This window comes from Cetorhinus maximus, chromosome 4 (assembly GCF_964194155.1).
Source record: "Cetorhinus maximus chromosome 4, sCetMax3.hap1.1, whole genome shotgun sequence".
Taxonomy (NCBI): domain Eukaryota; kingdom Metazoa; phylum Chordata; class Chondrichthyes; order Lamniformes; family Cetorhinidae; genus Cetorhinus; species Cetorhinus maximus.
The window spans coordinates 163,326,727-163,354,552 of record NC_135882.1 but is presented as its reverse complement, the minus strand read 5'-3'; the positions used below and the strand labels follow the sequence as shown (position 1 = coordinate 163,354,552).

At 42.3% G+C, this 27,826-nt stretch overlaps 1 protein-coding gene across 5 annotated transcripts in view; it reads left to right on the top strand.

Annotated features, from left to right (window-relative positions):
• Positions 1–27,826, top strand: part of cep76 (centrosomal protein 76) — a 42,755-nt gene that overhangs the window by 4,718 nt on the left and 10,211 nt on the right. For 4 of the 5 annotated variants that reach the window (XM_078541069.1, XM_078541070.1, XM_078541071.1 and 1 more), the window contains 7 exons: positions 7,134–7,206; positions 10,583–10,807; positions 11,421–11,606; positions 13,067–13,164; positions 18,983–19,111; positions 22,560–22,748; positions 24,435–24,601. In XM_078541069.1, coding sequence (XP_078397195.1) covers positions 7,134–7,206; positions 10,583–10,807; positions 11,421–11,606; positions 13,067–13,164; positions 18,983–19,111; positions 22,560–22,748; positions 24,435–24,601 — 1,067 coding nt within the window. Of the gene's footprint in view, positions 1–2,237; positions 2,341–7,133; positions 7,207–10,582; positions 10,808–11,420; positions 11,607–13,066; positions 13,165–18,982; positions 19,112–22,559; positions 22,749–24,434; positions 24,602–27,826 lie in introns of those variants that run through there. The other variant, XM_078541073.1, reaches the window with a different exon arrangement.

Here is a 27,826-nt window from a genome sequence, read left to right as displayed (position 1 = left end):
TGGGATACATGGGGATCAATACTTGGGCCCCAGCTGTTCACAGTATATATCAATGATTTGGACGAGGGAACCAAATGTAATATTTCCAAGTTTGTTGATGACACAAAACTAGGTGGGAATGAGAGTGGTGAGGAGGATGTTGTAAGGTTTCAAGGCAATATTTAGACAAGTTGAGTGAATGGGAAAATATATGGCAAATGCAATATAACATTGATAAATGTGAAGTTATCCACTTTGGTGGGAAAAACAGAATGGCAGAATATTATTTAAATGGTGATAGATTGGGAAATGTTGATGTACAAAGGGACCTGGGTGTCCTTGTACACCAGTCACTGAAAGCAAGCATGCAGGTGCAGAAAGCTGTTAGGAAGGCAAATAGTATGTTGGCCTTCATTGCAAGGGGATTTGAGTATAGGAGCAAGAATGTTTTACTGTAGCTGTACAGGGCCTTGGTAAGACCACACATGGTATATTGTGTGTAGTTTTGGTCTCCTTGCTTAAGAAAGGATATGCTTTCCATGGAGGGAGTGCAATGAAGGTTCACCAGACTGATTCCTGGGGCGGCAGGATTATCGTATGAAGAGAGATTGGGTCAACTCGGCCTATATTCACTGGAGTTTAGAAGAATGAGAGGGAATCTCATTGAAACATATAAAATCCTGACAGGGCTGGACAGATTGGATGATGTTCCCTCTGGTTGGGGTATCTAGAACAAGGGGTCACAATCTCAGGATACAGGGAAGTCCATTTAGAACTGAGATGAGGAGAAATGTCTTCACTCAGGGTGGGGAACCTGTGGAATTCTCTACCACAGAAGGCTGTGGAGGCCAAATCACTGAATATATTTTAGAAGGAAATCGATTCCTAGACTCTAAAGGTGTCAAGGGGTATGTGGAGAGAGCGAGTGTGGCGTTGAGTTAGAGTATCAGCCATCATATTTAATGGTGTAGCAGGCTCAAAGGGCCGAATGAAAAGAACAGCCATCTTCTTCAGCCACTACCACAGGCACTATATTTTGGGCACCATCTCTATCTAACCCCATAACATCATTGTCTCAGGCTGAACCAGATTCTTTGCAGCCTTGCCATCCATTGAAAAAGAGTAAAGCTGCATATTGTGGAAGAATAACAGGATTTGTAATATTGAAATATCCCACAAAACTCGTTAGAGTCCAATTACTTTTTAAAAATAAATTTGAACTTCCAGTTAATAGCTGAAAGAATGGCACATCAAGATTTCACATTTAAGACTTTTACTATAACAAATGACTAAAACACTCTTAACTAAACACTATCTTTGTAGGCAACTTATACTTTAGACCAGAGAATGGAATACCCCCCAACTTGTTAACCTAACCAAAAAAAAAAACACACTTCACAGATATGCTTTACACTTTCCTTTATGTAAACATTCAATTTTGCTAGAATTAATCCAAAGTGACTCTTAGCTCCCAAGGGTTTATTCCTGATCTTTTCTTTTCTCAGCCTAGTAACTTGCAATCTTAGAATTGTTTTTCACAGTGATGTTTTCCTTACTCAGAGATGCTCCATGTGGCCCACGTTAGGTAACTCTTCAGCCTCATTTTAACTCCCCCCAAATTTGGTCTCTTCAATCTGACTGAGCTTTCACCCTCATTCCTATGCGGTGAACCATAGAAGCATTTTTGGCCTCCATCTGCTCCCCATCTCCCGGATCCAGGCAGAATGTCACATAGCATTGATATTCTAACAAAGCATATAACTTGTTTTTTATGATGGTTTCTTCTTCTGCACCTTTCCCCATGGCAAAATGAATCACATGGACTTTGTATCTAGGTAGAAATTATAATTAGCTATCCTTGAAAGCCCAACTCTCACTTTGGAATGAAATGGACAGTTTAAAGCACAACTGTTTACAACTTGACATTCTGAACATTTTTCTGGGTCTTTGGAGGCTCAGTCTCCACTGTTAACACACAGGCTACTACCATTGTCTCCATGCATAAATACTTTGCACCTTATTCCCAGCAAGATAATACAAGCTTTCCCTTGATCTCGAACAGTCAAAGCACCCAGGCTTACTGTCAGGCAGACTTCAGAGCAGGGCAAATGACCCCTTTCATTTTACCTTAAAATTTTAAGACACAGTACCAAAACATACAATTATGAGGTTTATAAGATTATTATCATACTGTATATTGCAATGCTGTATTGCTTTTTTTTTTAAAAGGTCCCTGTATTTTAATGTTTCCTTACGAGGTCCTTTGTTCCTTATGAGGGAATTTAATTCTACAAATTAACTTAAGCTGCCTGGGGAAACAAAGCCATATGAAAATGAATAGGAATGTCTCGATGCAGCCTGGTCAGCACCATGTGTAAATTGCTAGGTCTGACGAGGTAGCATGGATAAAGTTCAGTTTTACTTTTGTGCTTGACTTCCCAGTGCCGCCCATTCCTCGAAGGTCCCTCAAGCTGTGCTGAATTGGTTGCCAATAGTTACATGACAATAGTTCAGAAATTGCCAATTGCGGAAGCGCACTGCCTTTCCTTGGCGCTTCATGGATTTTAGAACTGTATAATATGGGAAATTTGCTCTTCATCCCACAATAGTCTCTGCTGTATATAGAGTCATTAAGGTCTACAGCACAGAAAAAGGTCCTTTGGCCCATTGAGTCTGCGCCGGTCAAACAAGTACCTAACTATTCTAATCTCATTTTCCAGCACTAGGCCTTGTACGGCATCACAAGTGCACATTCAGATACTACTTAAATTTTATGAGGGTTTCTGCCTCTACCACCAGATACCCACCTCCCTCCGGGTGAAAAAATTCTTCCTTACATCCCCTCTAAACCTCCTGCCCCTCTCCTTAAATCTATGCGCCCTGGTTATTGATCCTTCCATCAAGTGAAAAAGTTCCTTCCTGTCTACCCTATCTACCCCTCATAATTTTATGCACCTCAATCATGTCCCCCCTCCATCTCCTCTGCTCCAAGGAAAATAACCCCAGTCTATCCAATCTCTCCTCATATCTAAAACTCTCCAGCCCAGGCAACATCCTGGTTATTCTCCTCTGCACTCTCTCTAGTGCAATCACATCCTTCCTATAATGCGGATTCCAGAACTACACGCAATACCCTAGCTGTGGCCAGCATTTTATACAGTTCCAGCAAAACCTCCCTGCTCTTGCCTTTATTAGCCGAGGCATAGAATACAAGTATCCCATATGCCTTCTTAACCACCTTATCTACCTGTCCTGCTACATGCACACCAAGTGATCCTTGATACTTCCCAGGGTCCTACCATTAATCATGTATTCCCTTGCCTTGTTTGTCCTGCCCAAGTGCATCACCTCACACTTATCTGGATTAAATTCCATTTGCCACTGATCAGCCTATCTGACCAAACCCGTCTATATCTTCCTGTAATCTAAGGTTATCCTCCTCACAATTTACCAGCCCACCATTTTTGTGTCATCCGCAAACTTACTGATCGACCCTCCCACATTCAAGTCTAAATTGTTTATATATACCACAAACATCAAGGGACCCAACTCCGATCCCTGTGGAACCCCACTGGACACAGGCATCCTGTCACAAAAATACCCATCCACCATCACCCTCTGTTTCCTGCCACTCAGCCAATTCTGGATCTAATTTGCCAAATTGCCTTGGATCCCATGGGCATTATCAGTCTCCCATGCGGGACCTTATCAAAAGCCTTGCTGAAGTCCAAATAGACTACATCAAATGCATTGCCCTCACCTACATACCTGGTCACCTCTTCAAAAAAAATTCAATCAAATTGATCAGACATGACCTCCCCTTAACAAAACCATGCTGATTGTCCTTGATTAATCCCTGCCTCTCCAAGTGTAGATTAATTCTGTCCCTCAGAATTGCTTTCAATAGTTTCCCTACCATTGAGGTTAGACTGACTGACCTGTAGATCCCTGGTTTATCCCTTCCTCCCTTCTTGAATAACGGTACCACATTGGCTGTCCTCCAGTCCTCTGACACCTCTCCTGTGGCCAGAGAGGTATTGAAAATTATTGCCAGCGCCCCTGCTATCTCCTCCCTTGCTTCACTCAACAGCCTGGGATACATTTGATGCGGGCCTGGAGATTTATCTACTTTTAAGCCTGCCAGACCACTTAGAACATCCTCCCTTTCTATGCTAATTTATTTAATTGTATCACAGTCCTTCTGTCTGATTTCCATACCCACGTCGTCCCTCTCACTTGTGAACACTGACACACAGTATTCATTTAGAACCCTACCTACGCCTTCCGGCTCCACCCACAAATTACCACTATACTCTTTCCCTAGTTATCATCTTACTCTTAATGTACTTGTAAAATAACTTTGGATTTTCCTTTATTTTACCTGCCAATGTTTTTTCATGCTGTTTTTGCTCTCCTAATTTCCTTTTTAAGTTTCCCCCCAACACATTCTATACTCCTCTAGGGCTTCTGCTGTTTTGAGCCCTTGGTATCTGCCATAAGCCTCCCTTTTTCTCTTTATCCAATCCCGTATATCCTACGACATCCAGAGTTCCCTGGATTTGTTGCTCCCACCCTTTATCTTTACTGGAATATGTTGGCCCTGTACTCTCCCTATTTCCTTCTTGAATGAGTCCCACTGCTCTGATGCAGATTTACCTAAAAGTAGCTGCTCCCAGTCCACTCTGGCCAAATCATATCTGATCTTATTAAAATCGGCCTTTCCCCAATTTAGAACTCTGACTTCTGGACCATCTTTGTTCTTTTCCATAACAACCTTTTAATCTAATGGAGTTATGATCACTATCTGCAAGATGCTCTACCACTTGCCCGGCTTCATTCCCTAAAATTAAGTCCAGGACCCCCCCCCACCAACTCTTGTAGGACCTTCTACATACTGGCTTAAAAAGCTCTCCTGGATGTATTTTAAGAATTCCACTCCCTCTAAACCTATCTCCCTATGACTAACCCAGTTAATGTTGGGGAAATTGAAATCCCCCACTATTACTACCCTATTATTTTTACACTTCTCTGAAATTTGCCTACATACCTGCTCTTATATTTCTCTTTGATTGTTTGGGGGCCTATAATACACTCCCAAAATATGTGATTGCTCCTTTTTTTTCCAGTTCTACCCATATGGCTTCATTTGAGGAGCCTTCTAAGATGTCACCCCTCCCTGCTGCTGTAATTGATTTCTTGATCAATATTGCGATACCCCCTCCTCTTTTACCTCCTTCCCTGACTCTCCTGAAGACCCTATATCCTGGAATATTGAGCTGCCAATCCTGCCCCTCTCTCAGCCATGTCTCTGTGACAGCAATGTCATCATACTTCCATGTGTTAATTTGTGCCCTCAACTCATCTGCCTTATTCGTCAGACTGCTTGCATTAAAATAAATACCATCCAACCTTGCCAAACTCCCTTGTGCCTTAACTGGCCTATAATTTCTATGCCTTCCAGACTCACTTGCTCTCTCTTCTAATTTTGGCTGTGCATCTTCCCCTGCTGAATACCCTCTCAGGATCCCATCCCCCTGCCAAGTTAACTTAAACCCTCCCCAACAGCACCAGCAAACCTCCCTGCAAGGATGTTGGTCCCATTCTGGTTCAGGTGCAACCCGTCTGCCTTGTCCAGATCCCACCGCTCCCAGAAACTGTCCCAATGCCCCAGAAATCTAAAGCCCTCCCTCCTGCACCATCTTTCCAGCCACGCATTCATCTAGACTAACCTCCTATTTCTATACTCACTAGCACGTGGCACCAGAAGTAATCCAGAGACTACTACCTTTGAGGTCCTGTTTTTTAATCTGCTTCCTAGCTCCCTAAATTCTGCTTGCAGGACCTCATCCCTCTTTCTACCTATGTCGTTGGTACAAATATGTACCACGATCTTTGGCTGTTTGCCCTCCCCCTTTAGAATGCCCTGCAGCCGCTCAGTGACATCCTTGACCCTGACACCAGGAAAGAAACATACCATCCTAGACTCACGCCTACGGCTGCAGAAATGCCTGTCGGTTCCCCTTACTATCGAGTCTCCTACCACTATTGCTCTTCCCCTCTTTTTCTTCCCCGCCCTGTGCAGCTGAGCCATTCACAGTGCCATGAGCGTGGCTACACTCCCCAGAGGAACTGTCATGCTCACCATTTTCCAACACAGAAAAACGGTTCTCAAGTGAGATGCACCTTGGAGATTTCCTGACTACCTGTCTGACACCTTTCTTCTGACTGATGGTCACCCATTCCCTCTCAGTCTGCACTTCCGTAAGCTGTGGGGTGACCACGTCTAAAAACGTGCTATCCACGAAACTCAGCCTCACGGATGCACCTCAGTGCCACCAGCTGCTGCTCAAGCTCTGAAACTCGGAGCTCAAGTAGTTGCAGCTGGTGGCGCTTCCTGCACACGTGGTCGGCCACATGTTGCAGACGATACATAACACGGGACTGAGCTGCCCTGCCATGCCTCTAGTTGAGAAAAAAAACCCTTTATGTTAAATACAGTAAAAAAAAAAGTTAAATTATTTATACACTTTAAATAAAAAACTAGAACTCTTACCTTTCCTTAGCTTAATCTATTTTAAACTGGAGAAAAACACTTACCCACTACTCACCAATCAGCTCCCACCTTTGTGCTGACATCGCTTTTTGAAGCTTCCCCGCACTCGCACTGGTTCTCAACTCTCCACCGTGCTGTCTTGTGATATCACTCTTGTTATTTTCAACAAGAACTGACTGCAGGACACTCTTCCCAGCCTGCTTCACCGCAATGCTGACTGCAGAACACTCATCCCAGACTGCTTCACCGCAATGCTGACTGCAGAGCACTCTTCCCAAACTGCTTCACTGCGATGCTGACTGCAGGACACTCTTCCCAGACTCTCTGACTTCCCAGATATATTGTTACTCCTGTGGATTGTGTAAGGACATGAGATAGGCAAAACTCAAGCTTTCAACTTTCATGGCTTGTCATTTATTATTTAATTTTCTTGTGTATCTTCATGACACTCCCATTTATAATCTTTGTCACCACCTTTGTGTTTCATGCAACAAAGACTTGTTGCAATTCAGGTGTTGCATTTTAGCATGGAATTACAGTGTTGTTTCCTGCATTTTGAACAAAATGGAATAAAGATATTTTTCATTTCCGGGAAGTGCAGGTCAAAGAAGGTACGTCCAGTTCAAAACCAGCCACACACTTTATTGACAAGGAACCAGCGGAATTGAGGAAAAGTGAGTGATTCTGTGACCTTATTCGTTTCAGCCTACTAACACTTTATTTGCTTCTGTAAGTTTTACTGGTTTACAGTGTGTTTTTGTTAGTATTTGCATTGTTTTCTTGAAATAAGTATTGTTAGTGAGACCTTATTGGTTTCTTCTGTGCAGTGGAAGGGGAAGGAAACTGGTGATCTTTTGAGAAATAACCTGTTGCCTTTCAGGTTAGAGTCAGTGTCCGTCACAAGCCTCTTGGGCATAAAATTTACCGCTTAAATGTATTGAATGTGGTTCCATCAAGAATCTGAATGTTGAAGATCCATCCCTTCACTGTCGCTGGGTCAAAATCCTGGCACTCCCTAACAGCCCTGTGGGTGTACCTACACCACATGGACTGCAGCAGTTCAAGAAGGCAGCTCACCACCACCTTCTCAAGGGCAACTAGGGATGGGCAATAAATGCTGGCCCAGCCAGTAAAACCTACGTCCTGTGAATGAATTTTTTAAAAATACTGTTTTCCCATCAGTTAACTAGCTGGTGATCACAATATTGTATCTGAATCGTTACTAACAAAGGAGATGGAACCAATCTCAGAACTTATGTGAAAAAGAGTCATGATGTAGCAGAGCTTCAAGCAGAGATTCTCATGAGTGAAATCAACCCAGTAATGCAGTGTTATTAGTGCAAGTATCATTACAGAAAAGATGTTTTGAACAAGTAAAGATATTATAGTCAGGTTTAGATTCCCGCTTCCTTTTGGAGTTTATCCTTTTTTTCATTTTCATGGCCCACAACATTTTTAGTTAAGAGGTTGAGCTCAAAAACTTCTGTCTTTCATGTGTTCCTGGGATGTGGACATCTCTGCATTTATTGCCCACACCTCAGAACTATGCAAAAGTGGAAGTGAGTCTTTTTCTTAAACTGTTGCTGTGCTAATGGTGCCCCCACACGGTGCTGAGCAGGAAATTCCTGTATAGTGACCTACCGACAAGCAAGGAATGGTGGTTACCTGACAAGCAATTTAGAGATGTGTTCCCATCTCATGCTCTTGCTGGTCTTGTACTTCTGAGTGTCAGTTTGCAGGTGAGAGACCTGCTTCTACATTAACCCTTGGTGAGTTAATCTATAGTGCATCCTATAGATTGTACATACTGCAATCGGTGTGCCAATGACGATGCGTGTCAGTATTAAGTCTAGTAACAAGAGCATTAATTGGGCAAAGTGTTCTGTTCAGATGGTTCTGAACTTCGAGTGTTGTGACTGCAACCATCCAAACAAGGACAGAGTATTGTCTAGCTTACCTCCTGACTTGAGCTTTGTCAATGGCTGAGAGATTTTGTTGGCGTAGACGAGAGCATATGCCACTGTGAATCTGACAGGATGTGATTAGAGGAGCATAAAGGCTAGAAAGTGCTATAAAAAATAAAATCTTGTTTCACTATTTGGTAATTTTTTACTTATTCATTCATGGGATGTGGACGTCACTGGCTCAGCCAGCATTTATTGCCTATCTCCAATTGCCCTTGTTCAGAGGGCATTTAGGAGTCAACCACATTGCTGAGGGGCTGGAGTCACATGTAGGCCAGACTAGGTAAGGATGGCAGATTTCCTTCCCTAATGGACATTAGTGAACCAAATGGGTTTTTATGACAATCGGCAATGGTTTCAGTCATCATTAGACTTTTTAATTCCAGATTTTGTTTGGATTCAAATTCTACCATCTGCCATGGTAGGATTTGAACCCAGGCCCTGAGAGCATTACCCCGGGTTTCCGGATTACTGGTCCAGTGACTATACCACTATGCCATCATCTCCCAGGACACTTGTGAGCTATAGCGCACTCACCTCGATCAGAAGCGTGGGTTCAAACCCCACTCCTGAGGTTTGTGCATATTGAGAGTGACTGCCTTTGACATCAAGGCAGCATTTGATAGTGTGGCATCCGGGAGCCCTAGCAAAACTGGAGTCAATGGGAATCAGGGGGAAAACTCTCTGCTGGTTGGAGTCATACCTAGCACAAAGGAAGATGGATGTGGTTGTTAGAGGTCAATCATCATTGCAGGAGTTCCTCAGGGTAGTGTCCTAGGTCCAACCATCTTCAGCTTCATCAATGACTTTCCTTCCATCATATAGTCAGAAGTGGGGATGTTCGCTGATGTTTGCACAATGTTTAGCATGCCGTGACGACTCAGATACTGAAGCAGCCCATGTCCAAATGCAGCAAGAACTGCATAATATCCAAGCTTGGGCTGACAAGTGGCAAATAACATTAGTGCCACACAAGTGACAGGCAATGACCATCTCCAACAAGAGAATCTAACCATCGCCCCATGACATTCAATGGCATTACCATCGCTGAAACCCCATTTTCAATCCCTGGGGGTTACTGGAACTGGACTAGCCATATAAATACTGTGGCTACAAGAGGCTAGGAATTGTGTGACAAGTAACTCACCTCCTGACTCCCCAAAGCCTGTCCACCATCTGCAAGGCATAGGTCAGGAGTGTGATGGAATGCCCCCATTTGCCTGGATGAGTGCAGCTCCCACAACACTCAAGAAGCTTGACACCATCCAGGACAAAGCAGCCGCTTGATTGGCACCACATCTACAAATATTCACTCCCTTCACCACTGACGCACAGTAGTAGCAGCGTGTACCATCTATAAGATGCAGTGCAGGAACTCACCAGGGCTCCTTGAGTAGCACCTTCCGAACCCACAACTGCTATCATCTAGAAGCACAAGGACAGCAGATACGTGGGAACACCACCATCTGGAAGTTTCCCTCCAAGCTACTCACCATCCTGACTTGGAAGCACGTTGCTGTTCCTTCACTGTCGTTGGGTAAAAATCCTGGAACTCCGTCCCTAACAGCACTGTGGGGGTACCTACGCCACATGGACTCCAGCAGTTCAAGAAGGCAGCTCACCACCACCTTCTCAAGGCCAATTAGGGGTGGACAATAGATACTGGTCTAGCCAGTGATGCCCACATCCCGTATATAAATAAAATAAAATCTAGGCTGATATTCCAATGAAGCACTGAGGGAGCGCTGCGCTATTTGAGGTGCTCTTTTGGATAAACGTTAAACTGAGAAAGATGTAAAAGATTCCAAAGCAATTTTTGAAAGAGAGAATATCTGGTCAGTATTTATTCCTCAACCAATATCACTAAACAACAAATTAACTGGTCATTAACCTGATTGCTGTTTGTTGGAGCTCACTGTAGTCGAATTGGTTGCTACAGTTTCCTATATTAAAACTGCCTACGTTTCAGAAGTACCTTATTTACTGTACGGTGGTTTGGGTTATTCGGAGGGTGTGAAAAGTGCTATGTAAATGGTGGCTCTTTTAGTAAAGCCTGGGTATTCATGTTCTCCCATTCACATTTCAGCAAACATCGATCCCACCAGAAGAAACCTATATCTTCAGGTTTTGGGTGGTAAAGCTTTCCTGGAGCATTTGCAGGAACCACAGCCATTACCAGGACAAATATGCTCTACATTTACGCTCTTCTTACATTTCCGAAACCAGCGCTTCCGTTCCAAGCCTGTGCCATGTGCCTGTGAGCCTGATCTGCAGGATGGGTTTCTGCTGGAAGTTCACAAAGACAGCTCAGGTAAGTGATGATGACAGTAACCAGATTTGTTTGTAAAATCAATCCATTGGAGAAATCTTAAAAGGGATAACTAACTTCCTTCAGTGGCTTAGTTGGTAAGTGCGTGATCTTGTGGGTCACATGATGGGGAATTTGGAGATAAATGTTCCCACAACATTGCTGTTCTTGTGCTTCTGAGTGTCAAGAGTTTGCAGGTGAAGGACATGCTTCTGTGTTTCTCACACTGCTGCCATAACTGTGCAATTCCCATTTATGCACAATAGCAGGGTTACTGTGGCGGAACTGTAAAAGACCTAAGGATAATCCCAGGACATATCAAAAGCACAGGAGAACTTTGTTGAAGTGGCTCACCACCACCTTCTCGAGGGTAATTAGGGATGGGCAACGAATGCTGGCCTTGCCAGTGATACTTAAATCCCATGGAGGAATTTTAAAAAAGCCACAGTTTCTTTATCAGATTGTAAAAGTCTGCGTACTATATAGTCACAAAATGCAGCTTTACCCAATGACCATATAGAGCTGCTTATTGCACATCCAGATTGTGGCAGCTGAAGAACTTAAGCCTGTAGGTCATGTGATCTGACGTTTATTTCTTCCTGATTGATATATCTAGGTGATGGCAGTAAGATGGCTGACGCAACGGCTTTATTATCAATCTGTGATCCTGTGCACATGGTTCTTATAAAGACAGATACATCTGGAGAAACAACCTTAATGGCTTCGCACTACTTGGAATGGCGATCTTTGCTGAGTTCACCGGATGGACAAATGAACATGTCTTTAGAGCTATTGGGTGTAGGTAAGAATAGCGCTACATTATCTTGATTAAACATTTTAATTTAGAGATTAGTTAATTATTTTGCCCCACTAGTGGAAACTTCTCAACATCTACCCTGTCAAGCCCCCTCAGAATCTTGAACGTTTCAATAAGATCACCCCTCATTCTTCTAAACTCTTATGAATAAAGGCCTAACCTGTTTAGCCATTCTTGAGAAGTCAACCCCTTCATCCCAGGAATCAGCCTAGTGAATCTCTTTTGAACTGCCTCCAATGACAGTATATCCTTTCTTAAATACAGGGACCAAAACTGTCCACAGTACTCCAGGTTCTGCCTCACCAACACCCTGTACAGTTGTAACAAGACTTCCCTATTTTTAAACTCCAACCTCCTATGGCAATGAGAGGAATGGCTAGCTAATTTGTTTCAGAAAGTGGCTGTAGGATCTAAAGCATCCACTTTACAGGGAAGGTGGGGACTCAGTTTAATGTCTTATTTGAAAGACAGCACCTCTCAACAATGCAGCACTTTCTCAGTGGTGCACTGACGTATTAGCCTGGTTAATGTACACAAATCTTGTGGTGAAGCTTGAACCCACAATCTACTGGCTTTGATATGAGAGCACTACCACTGAGCCATGGCTTCGATTGGAATTATGAGATATTATGAAACTAGTATCATGTGCGTCTCTTGCAAATCAGCTTCCTTATTATTCATAAGCAGAAAGCTCTGGAGAATATACATTTCTTCTCGACCTCCAGAAATCTCTTTGGGTTTCTCTGAGTCATTAGGATTGTGTGGATTGAGGGTACTCTTCATCCAGTTTTCAGCACTGCAGTACAGGACTACTGATGGTGTCAAGCAGTTTTGTTATTGGTATTGTATCAATACAAAGTTAAGCCTGGGTCTGACTGGACAAAGAATTAGTAACTGTAACTCCAGTACAAGTTTAACCCCAAGTTTGGCAGTGATTATTTTTCCTGTGCAGGCTTTTGGAGCACTGTGTGACTTGCTGCATCTCCATTGCAGCCATTATAAACCTGATCAATGTTGATGTTCAGAAATGCAGATTTCAAGTTTCTGAATTTTGAAGATGTAATTAAATGTGTAGATATGCAAACCTGCAGTAAGCAACAGTTCGAATGCTTCTGCATTGATTTCTTGTCAAAAAAGCAGCCAGACTGTAATCAATTGAGCTACTTGAACAAATGTCAGTAAATTCGTGTAAATGTGGCTTTGATGATTTAATACTTAACACCGGCTCAAGAAGCGGCATCCCCAAATTTTTGGGAAGCATATACACCCAAGATATCTAAATCTGTCATTTTACTTACAGCTGCTGGCTAACCTACTCTGCATTTCCAGTATTTTTGTTTTTTTATTGCATACTTTATAGATCTATAGTTCCGTTAGAATGAGGACTATAGTTTTGGATGCACTTGGCATGAAATCTTTACTCAAACAAATTCTTCCACTTTCAGGCACAGAGTGTAAAGTTCCTGTTGGAGTTTTAAACATAAAACTTGAAATATATCCCCGTCTGGTGCAGCCACTAAGCCAAGAAATAGTAGATACTCAGGTAGGGTATGCCTTATAATCTGTCTGGGGTAATTTCTTCTGTTTGCACTGGATAGGGATGGAGCAGGGAATTCTAATTATTTTGAGAACAGCATTTTCAGGTGGCATTCACATTGCACTAAACTAATATCCATTTCTATAGGTTCTTGATAAAACTATTTTGCATTCATTTTTAAAGAGAGAAGTTAGAAAATTGCTGGTATGATGTTGCTCAGTCCAGTATTTGGTGAAATTGCTTTGCTGGTGAGAAACCTGAGGGAGGGTGCAACTTTGTATCAGACAATTATGTCTACTGATGGACCCAGCCAGAGGCACAACTTCTGTTTTTTTTAATGTATATAATTTCTAGTTTTACCTCAGTGTAAACATTGCTTGTCACATTTGAAAATCCTGTTCCTGGTTCTGTTTGTGTGTTGACCAGATTTTTCCATTTTTTAGCTGTTTAAAAATTCACGACGTTATATAAAGTATTTGCTTGGTTCAGTGTCTTTCCCATAAAGCAGATAACGAACCTCGTTCTGAACAAAGTGTGATATACATCAGCTTCCTTGTGTTATTGGGTGCCTCTGTATGACTAGGAGCACGGTGCCTTTAAAGTTCAGACTATGAAATAAGTTTTCTTTCTGCCTTTGCACAAAATCTTGAATGTGGTCAGTGAACTGTATTTCCCCCAGAGGTCTGTGTCCCACTGATCCCTGTGGACAGTCAAACTCTGGAAATCATTGTCCTCTAGGATATAGAATGTAACTTTGGGCAGAATTTTCCCGTCGGCCATTTTGGGGGCAGGGCCCACTCGCCGACGGGAAAATGACGTTGGGAGGAACCCCTGACGTCATCCCGGTCCATTTAAATATTGAGGAAGGTGGGCGGACAGTGAAATCAGATGTCCGCCCGCCGACCTGTCAATGGTCAAATTAAGGCCATTGACAGGATAATTAAGCTTGTTAAATGCCCTGCCCGTCCAACCTTAAGACTGGCGGGCAGGCCAGGAGCCCCAGCGGGCTCCCCCCCCAGCACAGGAAGCGCATAGCGCTTCCCGTCGGGCAGCCTGCTGGGCGGGCCTTAATTGGCCCGCCCACTCAAAATGGCAGCGGGCCCTGTTTCGGCGGCAGAGTTCGGCTGCCCGCCTGATGCCGAGCCGGTGGGGCCCACCCGCCCATCAAGGTAAAAATTCTGACCTTTATTGCCAAATGTATAACATGACCAGCGACATAACAATGGACCAGTTGTTGTATATATTCGATATTACAATCAAGCACATGCTGCCCTAAGCATTCTCTCACTTTTCCAGAAGGTGGAGTCATTAGCTTTCTAGTGAATTCAGCTGATTATAAACCACAAACTGGTTCATTTTTCATATATGAATGAAAAGATTGCAATTTACTAGTGAGCTACATCTATTTATCTTTCGTCATACCAGAAAACAATAACACACTGGTTCAATTATAGGTTGAACTTCCAAGTTAGTGGCCCCTAACTTAACTGGCAATAATCTTTCCTGTTGCAGGTTATTTGGGTTCACAGCTTTGCTTGGAATATCTCGGGCTGCTCATGGGCTAGAAAGCAAGACTCTGGTTCTTGCTGTCTGAGTTGCCTAACTTCCTTCTCTATTTATTTAGTCACTTATTATTTATTTAGCATGTGCACAGTCACAGAGCCAAGCAATAGTCTTATCAGTGGCTGGTTGGAGTTCTTTAAACTGCCTTCAAGTTTAATCAGCAGACATCCCTCACAATGTGAGTCACTGTTTGGACTGCACCACAGCTGCAGCCTGGGTGGTCTTGGCAACACTACTGATGTAGGGCAGCTGCAAACAGGCTTTGGACAGCCCAGAAACTGTTTAAAATGGCCCACTGTTGCTATGGGAGATCGAAGTCAGGTGGACAAGCAGTGGGATCTATGATGAAAGAGTTGTTCCGGTGGATGTTTTCCCCTCCGATCCTCCTGCCATATGTCCTTAGCTATTATCCTCGTCGTGATGGATTTAACCATACGGTTTGGCGTGAGGGAAGGTGTACTGCTGGTGGATTGAGGGGGTCATTGAATAAGAGCAGGCTTGGGTTGGAGTGAACCTTCTCCAGTAGCTTGCCTGTTGTAGTTAACTTCCTGATGTGCGTGAGGCAATGTTGCTCAGGACTGGGAGCCAGGGTAGGTGAGTTGGTTGAAGAGTACCGGCGATGATGTGCATTTGTGAGTTGAGTTGCATATCGATAAGTCTGGTGCGGGCAGATTGGCACCATACTGGTGCACATTACTCTGCTGTTCCACTAATCTCTGTGGATTGTCAAACTCTGGAAATCATTGTCCTTTAGAATGTAGAAAGTAACTTTATTGCCAAATATATAGCATGACCAGGAATATAACATTGAGTACACGATGACAAGAGCAGAGGTCCTCGGGGTCTTGGCCTGTGATCCACGTGAGGTACCAGCCAGTTTACTCAGAAGGTTGTTGCAAGTTTTTATTTTTCTGCATTCTTAATGAGGTACTGTCTGTATGTGAGGGTCCTTTCGAGAATGATGCCTAGATAAACAGGCTGGGGATTGTGCTTCAGTCTCTGGCCATCCAGGGTGATGTTCAGTTCCCTCTTACTGCTGGCATTATGAAGGTGGGATGTGTTTTAATGGTGCTCTGTTTTAGGCACCACATTTTGCAATAGTTGGCCAGCTTTGCCATCACCTCCAAGTTTGCCTCCAGGCTGCACACCATTCTGACTGGATTGTTGATGTTTGGGGTTGCTGCATCAAACTCCTGAAATTCCATACCTAACAGCACTGAAGGGGTGTACCTTCATTCCAACAGCAGCCCATCACCTTCTCTCAAGGACATTAGTGAATCTGATTAGGTTTCAAACGATAATCGGGTAGTTTCAGGGTCCCCATTGCTGAAACTAGCTTTTTTATTGCAGATTTATTTAATTGAATTTAAATTCCCTGCTGCCATGGTGGGCTTTGAACTCACGTCTCTGGATCATACAGCCAGCCCTCTGGATTACTATTCCAGTAACATACCCACTCTATCATCCAGGATTCCCTCTCCTGATCACTATCGATTACAAGTGGATGTGTATAAACCTCAAGAGAAGACAAAATGGAGCTCTGCAATGATTACCCCCACCCACCCGCCCAACCTGTGGTTAAATTGTCTGCTAATACTCTTTCTTTTTTACATCATGGATAGGCATCTGAGACCTGTTGCTTATAATTCCTGCACCGTATGGGAACTTCAGGACACTTCATGTGTCTTGGGTGACCACATGTGTAGCAACTGTCTCCAGCTACTAGAGCTCAGGATTTCTGAGTTTATGGGGCAGCTGGAGTCACTGTGGAGCGTCAGGGAAGATAAGAGTTTCCTGGATCATGCTTTCCAGGAGGTGCTCACCTCACAGGCAATGAGAGGCCTGGATAGTAAGTTGGTAGCCATCCAGAAGAATAGGAAGAGGAAGCTAATACAGGAGTCTTTGGTGTCACTCTGAAACAGATACATGGAAACATGGCTTTAAAATGGAAAGGACTGGGTGCTTAAGTATATAACAGATGACTAGGGAAATGGAAATTATGATGAAACAAAAAAGAAGGGTGTATGTTGCATGTCAGGAGTTCAAGTGAAAAACCGGGCCAAATACAATAGGTTGAGGGGGGAGATGAAGAGAAAAATAAGATTGGCAAAGAGAATATGAGAATTGAATAGCAGTTAACTTAGAAGATTTTTGGATTCTCTTTTATCGGCATTTAAATAACAAGTGGGTAATAAGTGGAGTGGATCCTATTAGGGACAAAGGACGATATATGCTTAAGAGGCACAGGACGAGGCTAGAATACTTAATAACTTGTGTGTATTGCTGTTAACTAAGGAAGAGGAATCTGACAAAATGTTGATAGAAGTTGAGATAGTGGAGGAAATGGATAGTGTGAAAATTGAAAAGGAGGTGGTGGCACTGGAACGGCTGCCTATGCTTAGGGTAGATAAGTGACCTGGCCCGGATGGCTTGCATCCCAGGTTGCTAAAGGAAGTGGGGGTGAAGATAGCGGAAAGGCTTCCCTTAATTTTTCAATCTTCCCTAGATATGTGGGAGGTGTCAAAGGATTGGAGAGTGTCAAATTCAAGAAAGGATGTAAGGACAGTGCTAGCAGCTATAGGCCGGTCAGTTTAACATCAGTGGTGGGTAAGGTTTTGGGATTAATAATCAGAGAAAAAAATCAACAGTCACTTGGAGAGGTTTGAGTTAATTAAGGAGAGCCAGCACGGATTTGTAAAAGGCAGATCGTGCTTGAATAGTCTAGTGAATTTTTTGATTAAGTAACAGAAGATTGATAAATGGAATACGGTGGATGTTGTTTATATGGATTTTAAGAAAGCATTTAACAAGCTGCCCCACAAAAGGCTGGTTAATAAAATTAAGGTTTATGGAATAGGAGAGTCAGTGTGCAATTGGGTAGAAAGTTGGCTTAAGGATGGAAAACAGTGAGTCGAGGTAGATGGCTGTTTTTTGCACTGGAGGATGATAGACAGTGGTGTTCCCCACAGGTCAGTACTAGGGCTACTGCTGCTTTTGCTATATATAAATGACTTGGTTCTTGGAATGTGGAGTAAAATTTCAAAATTTGCCGATAATCTCAAACTTGGAGGAGTGACAAATAGTGAGGATGATGTGAATCACCTGCAGCAGGATATAGATAGGCTAGCAGAATGGTCAGACAGAATTTAATATAGAGAAGTGAGAGGTGATGCATTTTGGCAGAAGGGATGGGGAGAGGCAACATAGAATTAATAGCACAATTCTAAAGAATTTGCAGGGACTGAGGGACCTGGGACTGCATGTGCATCGATCTGTGTTGGTGGCAGAACATGTTGAGAGAGTGGTTAGTAAAGCATATGGGATCCTGGGCTTCATAAATAGTAGCATTGAGTACAAAAGCAGGGAAGTTATGCTGAACCTTTGTAAAGCTCTTATTAGGCCCCAATAGAGCGCGACATCCAGTTCTGGTCACCATACTTGAGGAAAGATGTGAAGGTCCTTGAGAGGGTCCAGAATAGATTTACCAGAATTATTCCAGGGATTGGACGGGTGAGGGTTGTTACAAGGTTAGCTTGAAAAGAATGGGGTTGTTCTCTTTGAAGCAAAGGAGATTGAGGGGAGATTTGATAGAGGTAGACAGGTTTAGATAAGGTAAACAAGGTAAAACTTCCCATTAGCTGATGGTACAAGGACTCGAGGACAGATTTTGAGATTTTGGGCAAGAGATGCAGGGGAAATATGAGGAAGGAACTTTTTTATGCCGTGCGTGGTAATGACCTGGAACCCACTGCCCACAAAAGTGGTGGAAGTGTAAACAATCAATGATTTCAAAAGAAAATTAGATGGCATTTGAAGAAATTAAACTTGCAGGGCTACAGGGACCAAAGCGGGTGAGTGGGGCTGACTGGATTGCTCCGTAGAGAGCCGGCATGGACCTGATGATCCGAATGGCTTCCTTCTGTCCCATAAATTATTCTGTGACTTTTTCTAGGCTAGTGTATGAGGAGTAACCATTTGGATGAGGAACTCAGTGGGTCTTGATGCTCTTCTACAACATGAGCATTGTCTTCAGAAAAGAGGAAACAATTCCTCTTTTAATATAGAAAAGAAAGTATTTCCTGAATATGGGGAAGCACCATGACCCTGACTATACAGTCAGATTTAAAATCTACCACATGAGAAATGGCAGTGGTGATACCCACCCCTTCTTATATGGTGTACCAGTGCTATGTAAGGATTTGATCTTCTGTTGTGTCCATAAATTAATTTGTTTTATTTTTAACTCCACTTAAATTTGCAGCTAGCTTTAGAGCGTCAAAAGACTGCAGAAAAGGAGCGCTTATACCTTATATATGCCAAGCAATGGTGGAGAGAATATCTTCAGATCAGACCTTCACACAACACAAGACTTGTGAAAATATTTGCACAGGTTTGTATCTAGTGTCTGTGTGTGTGTCTGCCTGTCCATCCACATGTGCAAGCTGGTGTTGGAGTCTCAGAGCAGTCACCACTTTTGGAAGAGAAGAGTTGGAAAAAAATATTCTTTGGTTCTTGTATGTCTTTTATTTCTCTTTCAGCATGCTTCCTTCTGTGTTATCATTTCTATTGTTTAACCATCTCCTGTTCTTCATCTAATCATTTTACAGATCATTCCTTATCTTGTGGTCTTTCAACACCACCACCCTCCCCATCCAACCCCCACCTCCACTGTGTTCCTTATATACTGTTTGTCAAAACTGGAAGGATGGTACCTTCTTCCTTTATCCACGTGTGCTGAGCATTTACATCCATTTTCTACTTTTGTTTCAGATTTCTAGTATCCCCAGTATTTTGTATTTTTGTGACTAACTACTGTTTATGGCTTAGATAGTTAATATATTTATTTTCATAGCCGATTCCTTTGTAAAAGAAAAATCTGCATTATATTTCTATTTTTAATTAATTGGGCTGATGTATAGATTGGACTACTGGGATAAGTCAACCATAATACAATCACCTAATTTTATTATGTCATGCCTAATGTAATAGTTGTGTGCAGAATAATCCCCCGAGGTGGAGTAATGGAATGATGGGCTAACAATGATGTTTCGCCATTTACCTATTCTGGAAGAATGGTAAAGATGAACTGATTGGGTGAATCATGGTTGTGCTGGATCAATTATGAATTATTACCATCCTAAGCTCCCATAAATAGCTGGACCCTAGCCAAGCTGTTGCGGTACAAAAGCAAAAAAACTGCAGATGCTAGAAATCCAAAATAAAAATAAAAATACCTGGAAAAGGTATTTTTCCAGGTATTTTTATTTCCGTTGTGGTACAATACTGGCATCTACCTGACAATGTGGAAAATTGCCCAGGTATGTCTTGTCCACAAAAAGCAGGATAAATCCGATCGGGCCAGTTACCAGCCCATTAGTCTACTCGCGAACATCAACAAAGTAATAAAAGGTGCCGTGGTGCAGTGCTATCAAGTGGCATGTGCTCACCTTTAACTTGCTCACTAACGCTCAATAACATTCCCTCCATCATAAGGCCAGACAAGGGGTATTCACTGATGATTGCACAGAGTTCAGTACCAATCACAACTCTTCAGCAGTTAATGTCTGAGTGGAGCAAGACCTGAAGTAACATTCATGCTTGGGCTGATAAGTGGCAAGCGACACTTGCGCCACACAAGTGCCAGATAATGTTCGTCTCCAACAAAGAGAGAGTCTAACCACCTTCCCTTGCCGCTCAACAGCATTAACACTGCTGATTTCACCTGCTGTCAACATCCTGGGGTCACCATTGACCAGAAACTGAACTGTACCAGCTGCCTAAATACTGTAGCTACAAGAGCAGGTCAAATGCTGGGATTTCAGCAATGAGTAACTTCACTCCTGACACCCCTGTACACCAAAACACCATTTAGCGTTCAAAATTCCAGACAATACAACCCTAGTCTGAATAAACACTCCTTGTAATTTAACCCTTGGAATCCAAGTATCATTCTGGTAAACCACATTGCACTTCCTCCAAGGTCAAATACATCTTTCCTAGGGTGCAGTGCCTAGTATTACTCAGTGCTCCAGGTGTGATCTAATAATGGGTTTGTGTAGCTGAAGCATAACTACTACCCCCTTGTGTTCTAGCCCTCCAGATTTAAAGGCCAGCGTGACATTAACCTGTTTATTTTCTGTACCTATTCATGACAATTTAATGATCTATGTACCTGGACCCACCCCTCCCAATAACCTTTGGACCTCCACTATTCCTAGCTTTTTACACAATTTAGTACCTTGTTCTATCCTTTTAAAGTCCATTTGCATGCATTGAAATTATTTGCCATAGTTTTGTCAATTCACTTAATCTATCAATATCTGTAATTTTATGCTTCCACCTAGACTGCATACATCTCTTGTCTTTGTGTCCTGGCAAACTTGGATATGTGGCATTTTATCCAATCAGTTAAGTCATTAATTAATACAGTGAATAGTTGAGGCCCAACAATTAGTGTACCTACCCATTATCCCTACTGTCGCTTGCTGCTCAGTCAATATCCTAGTCCTGGCAATTCCTCATGCTTTAGTGCTGTTATTTTCTTCATTTTGGTGAGCCTTTGTCCCTGGTTCAACATTAGTTTCTTGGGCATGTTTGGAAAGCTTAATCTCCTCTTCTGCTGTATAAATAAATAAAATGTATATATAAAATATATTTTCTCACTTGCCAATTTTCCCTCTTGCCCTGGAAGCTTTTCTCTGGGGATGCAAATCAGGCATTCTCCAGTGCCTTGCCTTAGTGACTATTGTTTGTTAAAAGTAAAATACTGCGGATGCTGGAAATCTGAAACAAAAACAAAAATTGCTGGAAAAACTCAGCAGGTCTGACAGCATCTGTGGAGAGGAAGACAGAGTTAACGTTTCGAGGCCATATGACTCAGAACTATTATTTGTTTATGTGAGCAATCAGTGGGTGTGAGCAGGCTATTTAACTGCAAAGACTGTGGGCTGGATTTTATGGCCTTCCCCCGCTGCAGGGTTTGATTGGGGGTGGGGGGCACGTTGGGACTAGAGTTGCTGATCATCTGATTGGCCAGCAGCTCTCTCTAAGGTGGGACTTCTTCCCAAGATAGGGGCAGAAGTCTCGCCTTAACACTTTGAGCAGTGTTAATTGCTGCAGCACAGCTGTTGGGAACAATGCTTCTACCCTGATTTTTTTACCCAGGGAGTTTGGAGATCATGGCACCTGGTAAAATCCAGCCAGTTGAAACTGAACCTACTGTGCTTCCCATTGACATCCATCCACAAGCACAGTCCAGTGAGAGTGAATGGACAATGATAAGGAGCCTGAATCCTTTTTGTAGAACCATTCCCCTCCTACAATGCTACTGCTGTCCTAGCTGCAGCCAGCTTAATGCACAGCCTAAGGGTTGAGCCTGGGATTGTTGTGTGGATGAACTACCTGTTGCTTGTCCTTGTTTAAACTTGTAAATTTAAAGAAGTATTTTTCAATGTAGAATTACCTCCTACAAATATTGTACAAATTGCAAGTAGACAAGTTTAATTGTATTAGGTGCATGTTCCAATCAGAAAAACCCTTTAATGTTTTAATTTAAACTACAAGTAATTGGAGGTGCAAAAACATGTGTTTGACTTTTGAAGTTCTAAATGCTTTGTGATGATTCCTTTAAGTTTCGATTTAATGTCTTTTATCTTGTAATGGATGCTTTCCCTAGAAGCTTCAACTGCCTACAAGTTGTTTGATTATACCTTTTTTTAACAGCTTCTGATTCTGATCTTCATTTTATTTATATATGAATTAAATATTTATAAACTAGCTAATTTTTCTGAGCTGAAGGGGCTGACTTTCATTTTCCTCTTCCCTGTCCCCCACATCAGGATGAGAATGGTGTGAACCGTCCAGTTTGCTCCTATATAAGACCTTTGCGAGCTGGGAGGCTTCTGGACGCACCGAGGCAGGCAGCCCGATTTGTCAATGTTCTAGGTTATGAAAGAGCGACAGCGGTTGGAGGTGGATCCAAGCAGGAGCAGTGGTGCACTTTGCTGCCTTTTCTCTGCAGAGGCAAGGTATTCTTTTTGCAATAAATTCTATTTTCAAAGGTAGTTGTGAATTCTGTCTTTGACATGTGGTTGGTCAAGGCTAAACAAGGTCTTTTGAATCAAAATCTTAATTTGGTTTCTTAACTTCTGGTTTTTCAGAATTCTGCATCTGTTGTGGTATAAAGATGAGACCACTCAAATCTGAGAGTTTCTAAGAAGCAAAGGGTTTATTCAAGCATATGATGGGAGATCAGTCCTCATTGCCTTTCCAAGGACACCTCTCACAATACAAAGTCTGTGATACAATTTATAGCTCTTGGTACTCACATAGCAAAACACTGTTACAACCCCCATAGTTATCACGGTAATGTCTTACACATATATCATTTAATTAAAAGTCTTCTGCAGATGTTCCCTATTATCTCAAAGTTTTGGCCTTTTTGCCTCAGCAGGGATGCGTTCATGTCTGGGGCTCAATGATGCTTTTTCCTTATCTCCATAACGCCTTGAAGAGGCCCATGTTTTTGGCTGTGCCTTAACCTCCCTACTCTTCCCATGTTAGTTCATGGCTGGAGAAATATGCTAAGATTACCACCTGCACCTGAAATGTTTCCTAATCTTCTAAATAGTAGAATTTAAGACCTTTCTTTAGCTATATGATTGATTCCCAAAAGGATCATAATTGACTGCTCTCCCTCCACTTACGCAATATTTTCCAATCTATGCAATATACCCTTTACCTTAGCATCTGGTGCAAATAACATTGGGGCTCTTGGTCTGGATGTAAAGGATTGTGCTAGTCTGTCTAACTATTCACACCCCATCACAACTGTATTTAGGTGCGAAGTTAGTCTTTACCCCTTCCCAACCTCAAACCATCTCTTGTTTATTGTTTGTTTATTTGATGGCCTGGCCTAGAGTGAGTCCTCATTTTTCCACAAGAAACTAAAACTATGAATATCTTTGAAAGCTTCATGTTCCTCTGGGCACCTGTTGTAACCTGCTCTTTAATCCACTTTTCCATGTCCTTGAATAGTCACCCATCTTTCCTCCTCAGCTGCCTGCTCCACATTACTTGTTGATGTGACTACTTTCTTATGCTGCTCTTTTCCTATCATGTCTCTGATTTTCTACAGGTGCTCTGGCCAGAGCAGACACCGGGTTTGTAGTTCACACAGCTGTCCCCTTTTCGTTTTGGTTATTTTTTTCCTTACAAAGTACTTTCACATAATATCTTCTAGTCCACTTTACCTCCCTGCGACTCTACCGATCCCCTCAACAAATTCGCACTTTAATAGTCCTTACTCCCACCCTGTTCAGACTTCATTCAGTGATGTGTACTTGTCTCAAACCCAGTGGAGAAATTTTGGGTGATAACATATCTGGTTAACTATTTTACTAATTCACAGAGCCGCCTTCAGGCTTTTTGTAAATTATAAAGAATGAAACTTGCTTTTATATTGCAGCTGATCATGTTCTCAGGATGTTTAAAAGCACTTCACATCCAATGAATTACTTGTTGGCAAGAGGTCTTTGTTCTTTGTTATTATGCTGGGAAATTGTGTCATGTTATTTCAATAGCTGACCTGGGGAGAAGAACAGAAAGGTACACGAGAGGGGAAATGAAAGTAAAACACTGGCATATGTATTGTTGTGGTGTGCTGAAAACGCATTCTGTTTTCTACAATCAATGTAACTTTTCGTACCCTGCAGGGAGACTGTGAGGATCATGCCAACTTGCTGTGCAGTTTGCTGCTGGGTTTTGGATTGGATGCCTATGTGTGCGTTGGAACAAAGGCAAAAAGGGTCCCCCACACTTGGGTGATGACTTATGGAACTGATGGAGCTGTCGTTTTCTGGGAGAGCTTAACTGGACACAGGTAAAATCAGGGTGCTTGTGGTTTGGAAATCATCTGTAAACAAATCAAGTCTCTCAAACACAGCAGATCTATTAATCAACCAATGGGTATTACAGTGGGTTTTTCTACTGTGCTTCTGACCCTCACATGACTGAGATTGTGTGAATGTGCAGGTAACCTACAAGTAGGTCTCTCTACCAGTTGCACTGGAGGATTTGCCACCTCCTGATCCATGTCCTATGTGTGTTGAGAAAGCCACAAAGAAACTGGCTAGCTCAGTGAGCTAATCAGGTCACGTTGGTAGAGTTTGATCTAGACATGGGGACTTTCCTGGATCTTGCCTCAACTCAGGCTCCTGAGCATAACCAATATAGTGAGTATTAATATAATCAATTTATGTTTTATAATGTCAACATGTGATCTACTTGAATAGAAATTATCCAGGTGTCTCAGCATTCTTGTTGAATTGTGAAAATTGAAGTTGGGACATTCCCCCTGCCTTTAATTAAAATTAGGATGTACAGAACCAGAACAGACTACTGTGGTCTCAAGATTCAGAAGTACCATTTTTGTGTTGCATCTTGGTTGCTTCTATTGCCTGAGAGCTGACCAGTTCCCCTCTAATTTGCTACCAGTTTCTACTGTTCCCTGAGGCAATCTGTTCCAGTGACAAGACTTGCTCACAACTCTGTGTGAAGTCATTAAATCTAAACTGTCTTGTTTGCCACTTCTCTTTTGAGCACAGGCCTGTGGCCTTTGTTTGCAGAATTTATGGTTCTTTCAACATTTTATTAGTTTATCTATACTCCTTGGAATCTTCAATTTCAATTAACGTCACCAGCTGTCTTTTCTGGTTTTAATGTTTCCTCATAACTTCGGCATGTGTCATTCCTCTGTGTCCTTTCCAAAGGCAGGAGACGAGGTGGAGAACAGCTAAACTAATACCAGGGATTACACAATTATTGTGACAAGACTTGTCCAGGTCAAGCCAAACTGCACTATATTCATCATTACCCCTGTTTCTCTGATGATATGCCCTAAAATCTTGTTTGCTTCTTTTACTGCTGATGAATGGAAAGCTTCAATGTTCTCCCATGTGACTCTCCTGTGTGATATGTCTGCTGTTTTCAATCTTATGTTCTTTTTGCATATTCCCTATCCAGTCTTGTCACTCCTTGCATTAAATAGGACTTGCCACTTGTCAGCCTAATCCTCCCGACTATTCAGATCCCTGTGTATTTTATTTACTTGTTCCTTGTCAGCAAACTTGGATATTTTCATTTCTCAGTCCCTTGTTTATTTTTAAGTGAATTATATTTTTCATTATTCATTATATATTGATTAGTCATATATCCATTGTTACAATCCCCATTGAGACCGATAACTTGTAAAAAGATATTTGAGTTTCCAGTGCCAGACTGAAAGGTCACATGACAATATTTTAAGTTTTAGGACTTATGGTATAACAAATGAAAAGTAACATTGGTTAAACATTATTCAGTGGGCAACTTATACTTTAAACTACAGAAAAGCTACCCCCATTTAACTTATAAAATGATCAACAATCTCACACCACAGTTATACTTTGGCCCTTAAGTGGACGCTGTATTCTCTCAGAACTAGTCCAAAGCTATTCTGTGCTCCTGCTGGCCTACTTCCTTTTTTCCTTTCCCATCCAGGTTACTTCTAATCCCTGAACTGACTTTAAAGATGAGGATTACCCTGAAGATTTCTCCCTCTAGCCAAAGCTAGGCTTGTCTTCCAGCCTCATTTAAATCCTCACAAACTTGGTCTCTTCAATCTGAGCACAAACTCCCACCTGCATTCTCTATAATGAATAACAGAACCAGTGTTTTCTCTGCTTCAGGTGCAGGATTTCTGCCTCTTGCACTCTGATTCTTGTAGACTGGGCCTGTGAGGTTTGGTGACCTGAGGAAACCTTGTAACCTGATACTCCAGTGGCTTGCTAAGGATTTTGACCCTCCCCAAATCTCATGTCCATGGCATTGTGAATCACATGGGCCTTGTAACCAGGTAAAAATGCTAATTAGCCCCAACTCCATTCTATCTTTGAATTAAATAGACAGTTAAAAGTATAACTGTTTATAAAACTTGATGTTCCTAACATCTCCCTTTGAGGCTTGGAGACTAACAGTCTACCCACAATTAGCACGATTCTCTTCACATTGTTTACAGGTGGGAACATCCTGCACATTTTTCCCAGTAAAAGAACCTGGACAGCCCTTTAACCTTTAACAACCAAGCCACCCAAGCTTGATGTCGGGTAGAATTCAGAGCAAGTCACATGACATTCTCTTCTCTCCCCCCCCGCAACCCCCAATTCTTCCATTTTACCCTAAATTAAAGATACAGTACCAAAACATAACATAATCTTTTAAACAGTCACTTGGTAGTACAGAACTTGAATATTGCTGAAAAGAGATATTTTGCCAAAGCATCAGCAACATTTCCCTTTTCAGCAATAATCTTATGAACTTTGTATTTATAACATGATTTTCTGGATGGGCGTTGCTGACAAGGCCAGCGTTCATTCCCATCTCTACTTGTCCTGAGAAGGCGGTGGCAGGCCAGCACCTTGAACCTCAGCAGTATTCCTTGTTGTGGTTTTTGATGCAGCTAAATGGTTTACAACGGCAGTTCCATATCAACAACACTGGTTACACACAGGCCATACTGATAAGGGTGACAGGTTACCTCGGCTAAAGAACACTAGTGAACCAGTTGAGTTTTTGTCACTATCGATAGCTTCAGTTATTTGCACTGATGCCAGCTTTTTATTTTCAAATTTCTTTCTTGACTAGGACTCAAATTCTCAATCTGCTGTAATGAGATACGTTTGGGTAATAGACTAGGACTGAGCCCTTGAGCAGCCCTTGCTTTCCCCGAGACAATTTCTGAACCTCTCCAGGAGCTTCCCTTCCTGCAATTCTGCTTTTCATGACTTGCTTCCTTGTGATACCATATCAAAAATGGCCTAGAAAATCAACAGAGGCCCAATACCAGTAGTTACACTGGGATTATGCCTGAGTTCACTGATGTGAGGATTGTATGAGCAGGACACCGGCAGTTTTAACACCTCTGCACTGCTGTCCCTTGCCACCAAAAAGTCTGGAAACCCCATGACTCTTTCTTCACTCCACCCCCCCCAACCCCTGCTGTAAAGTGTAATCTGGGTGCCCCAAATGGCATCCTTTACAAAGGGAGCCACTTCAGACCCCACTAAAC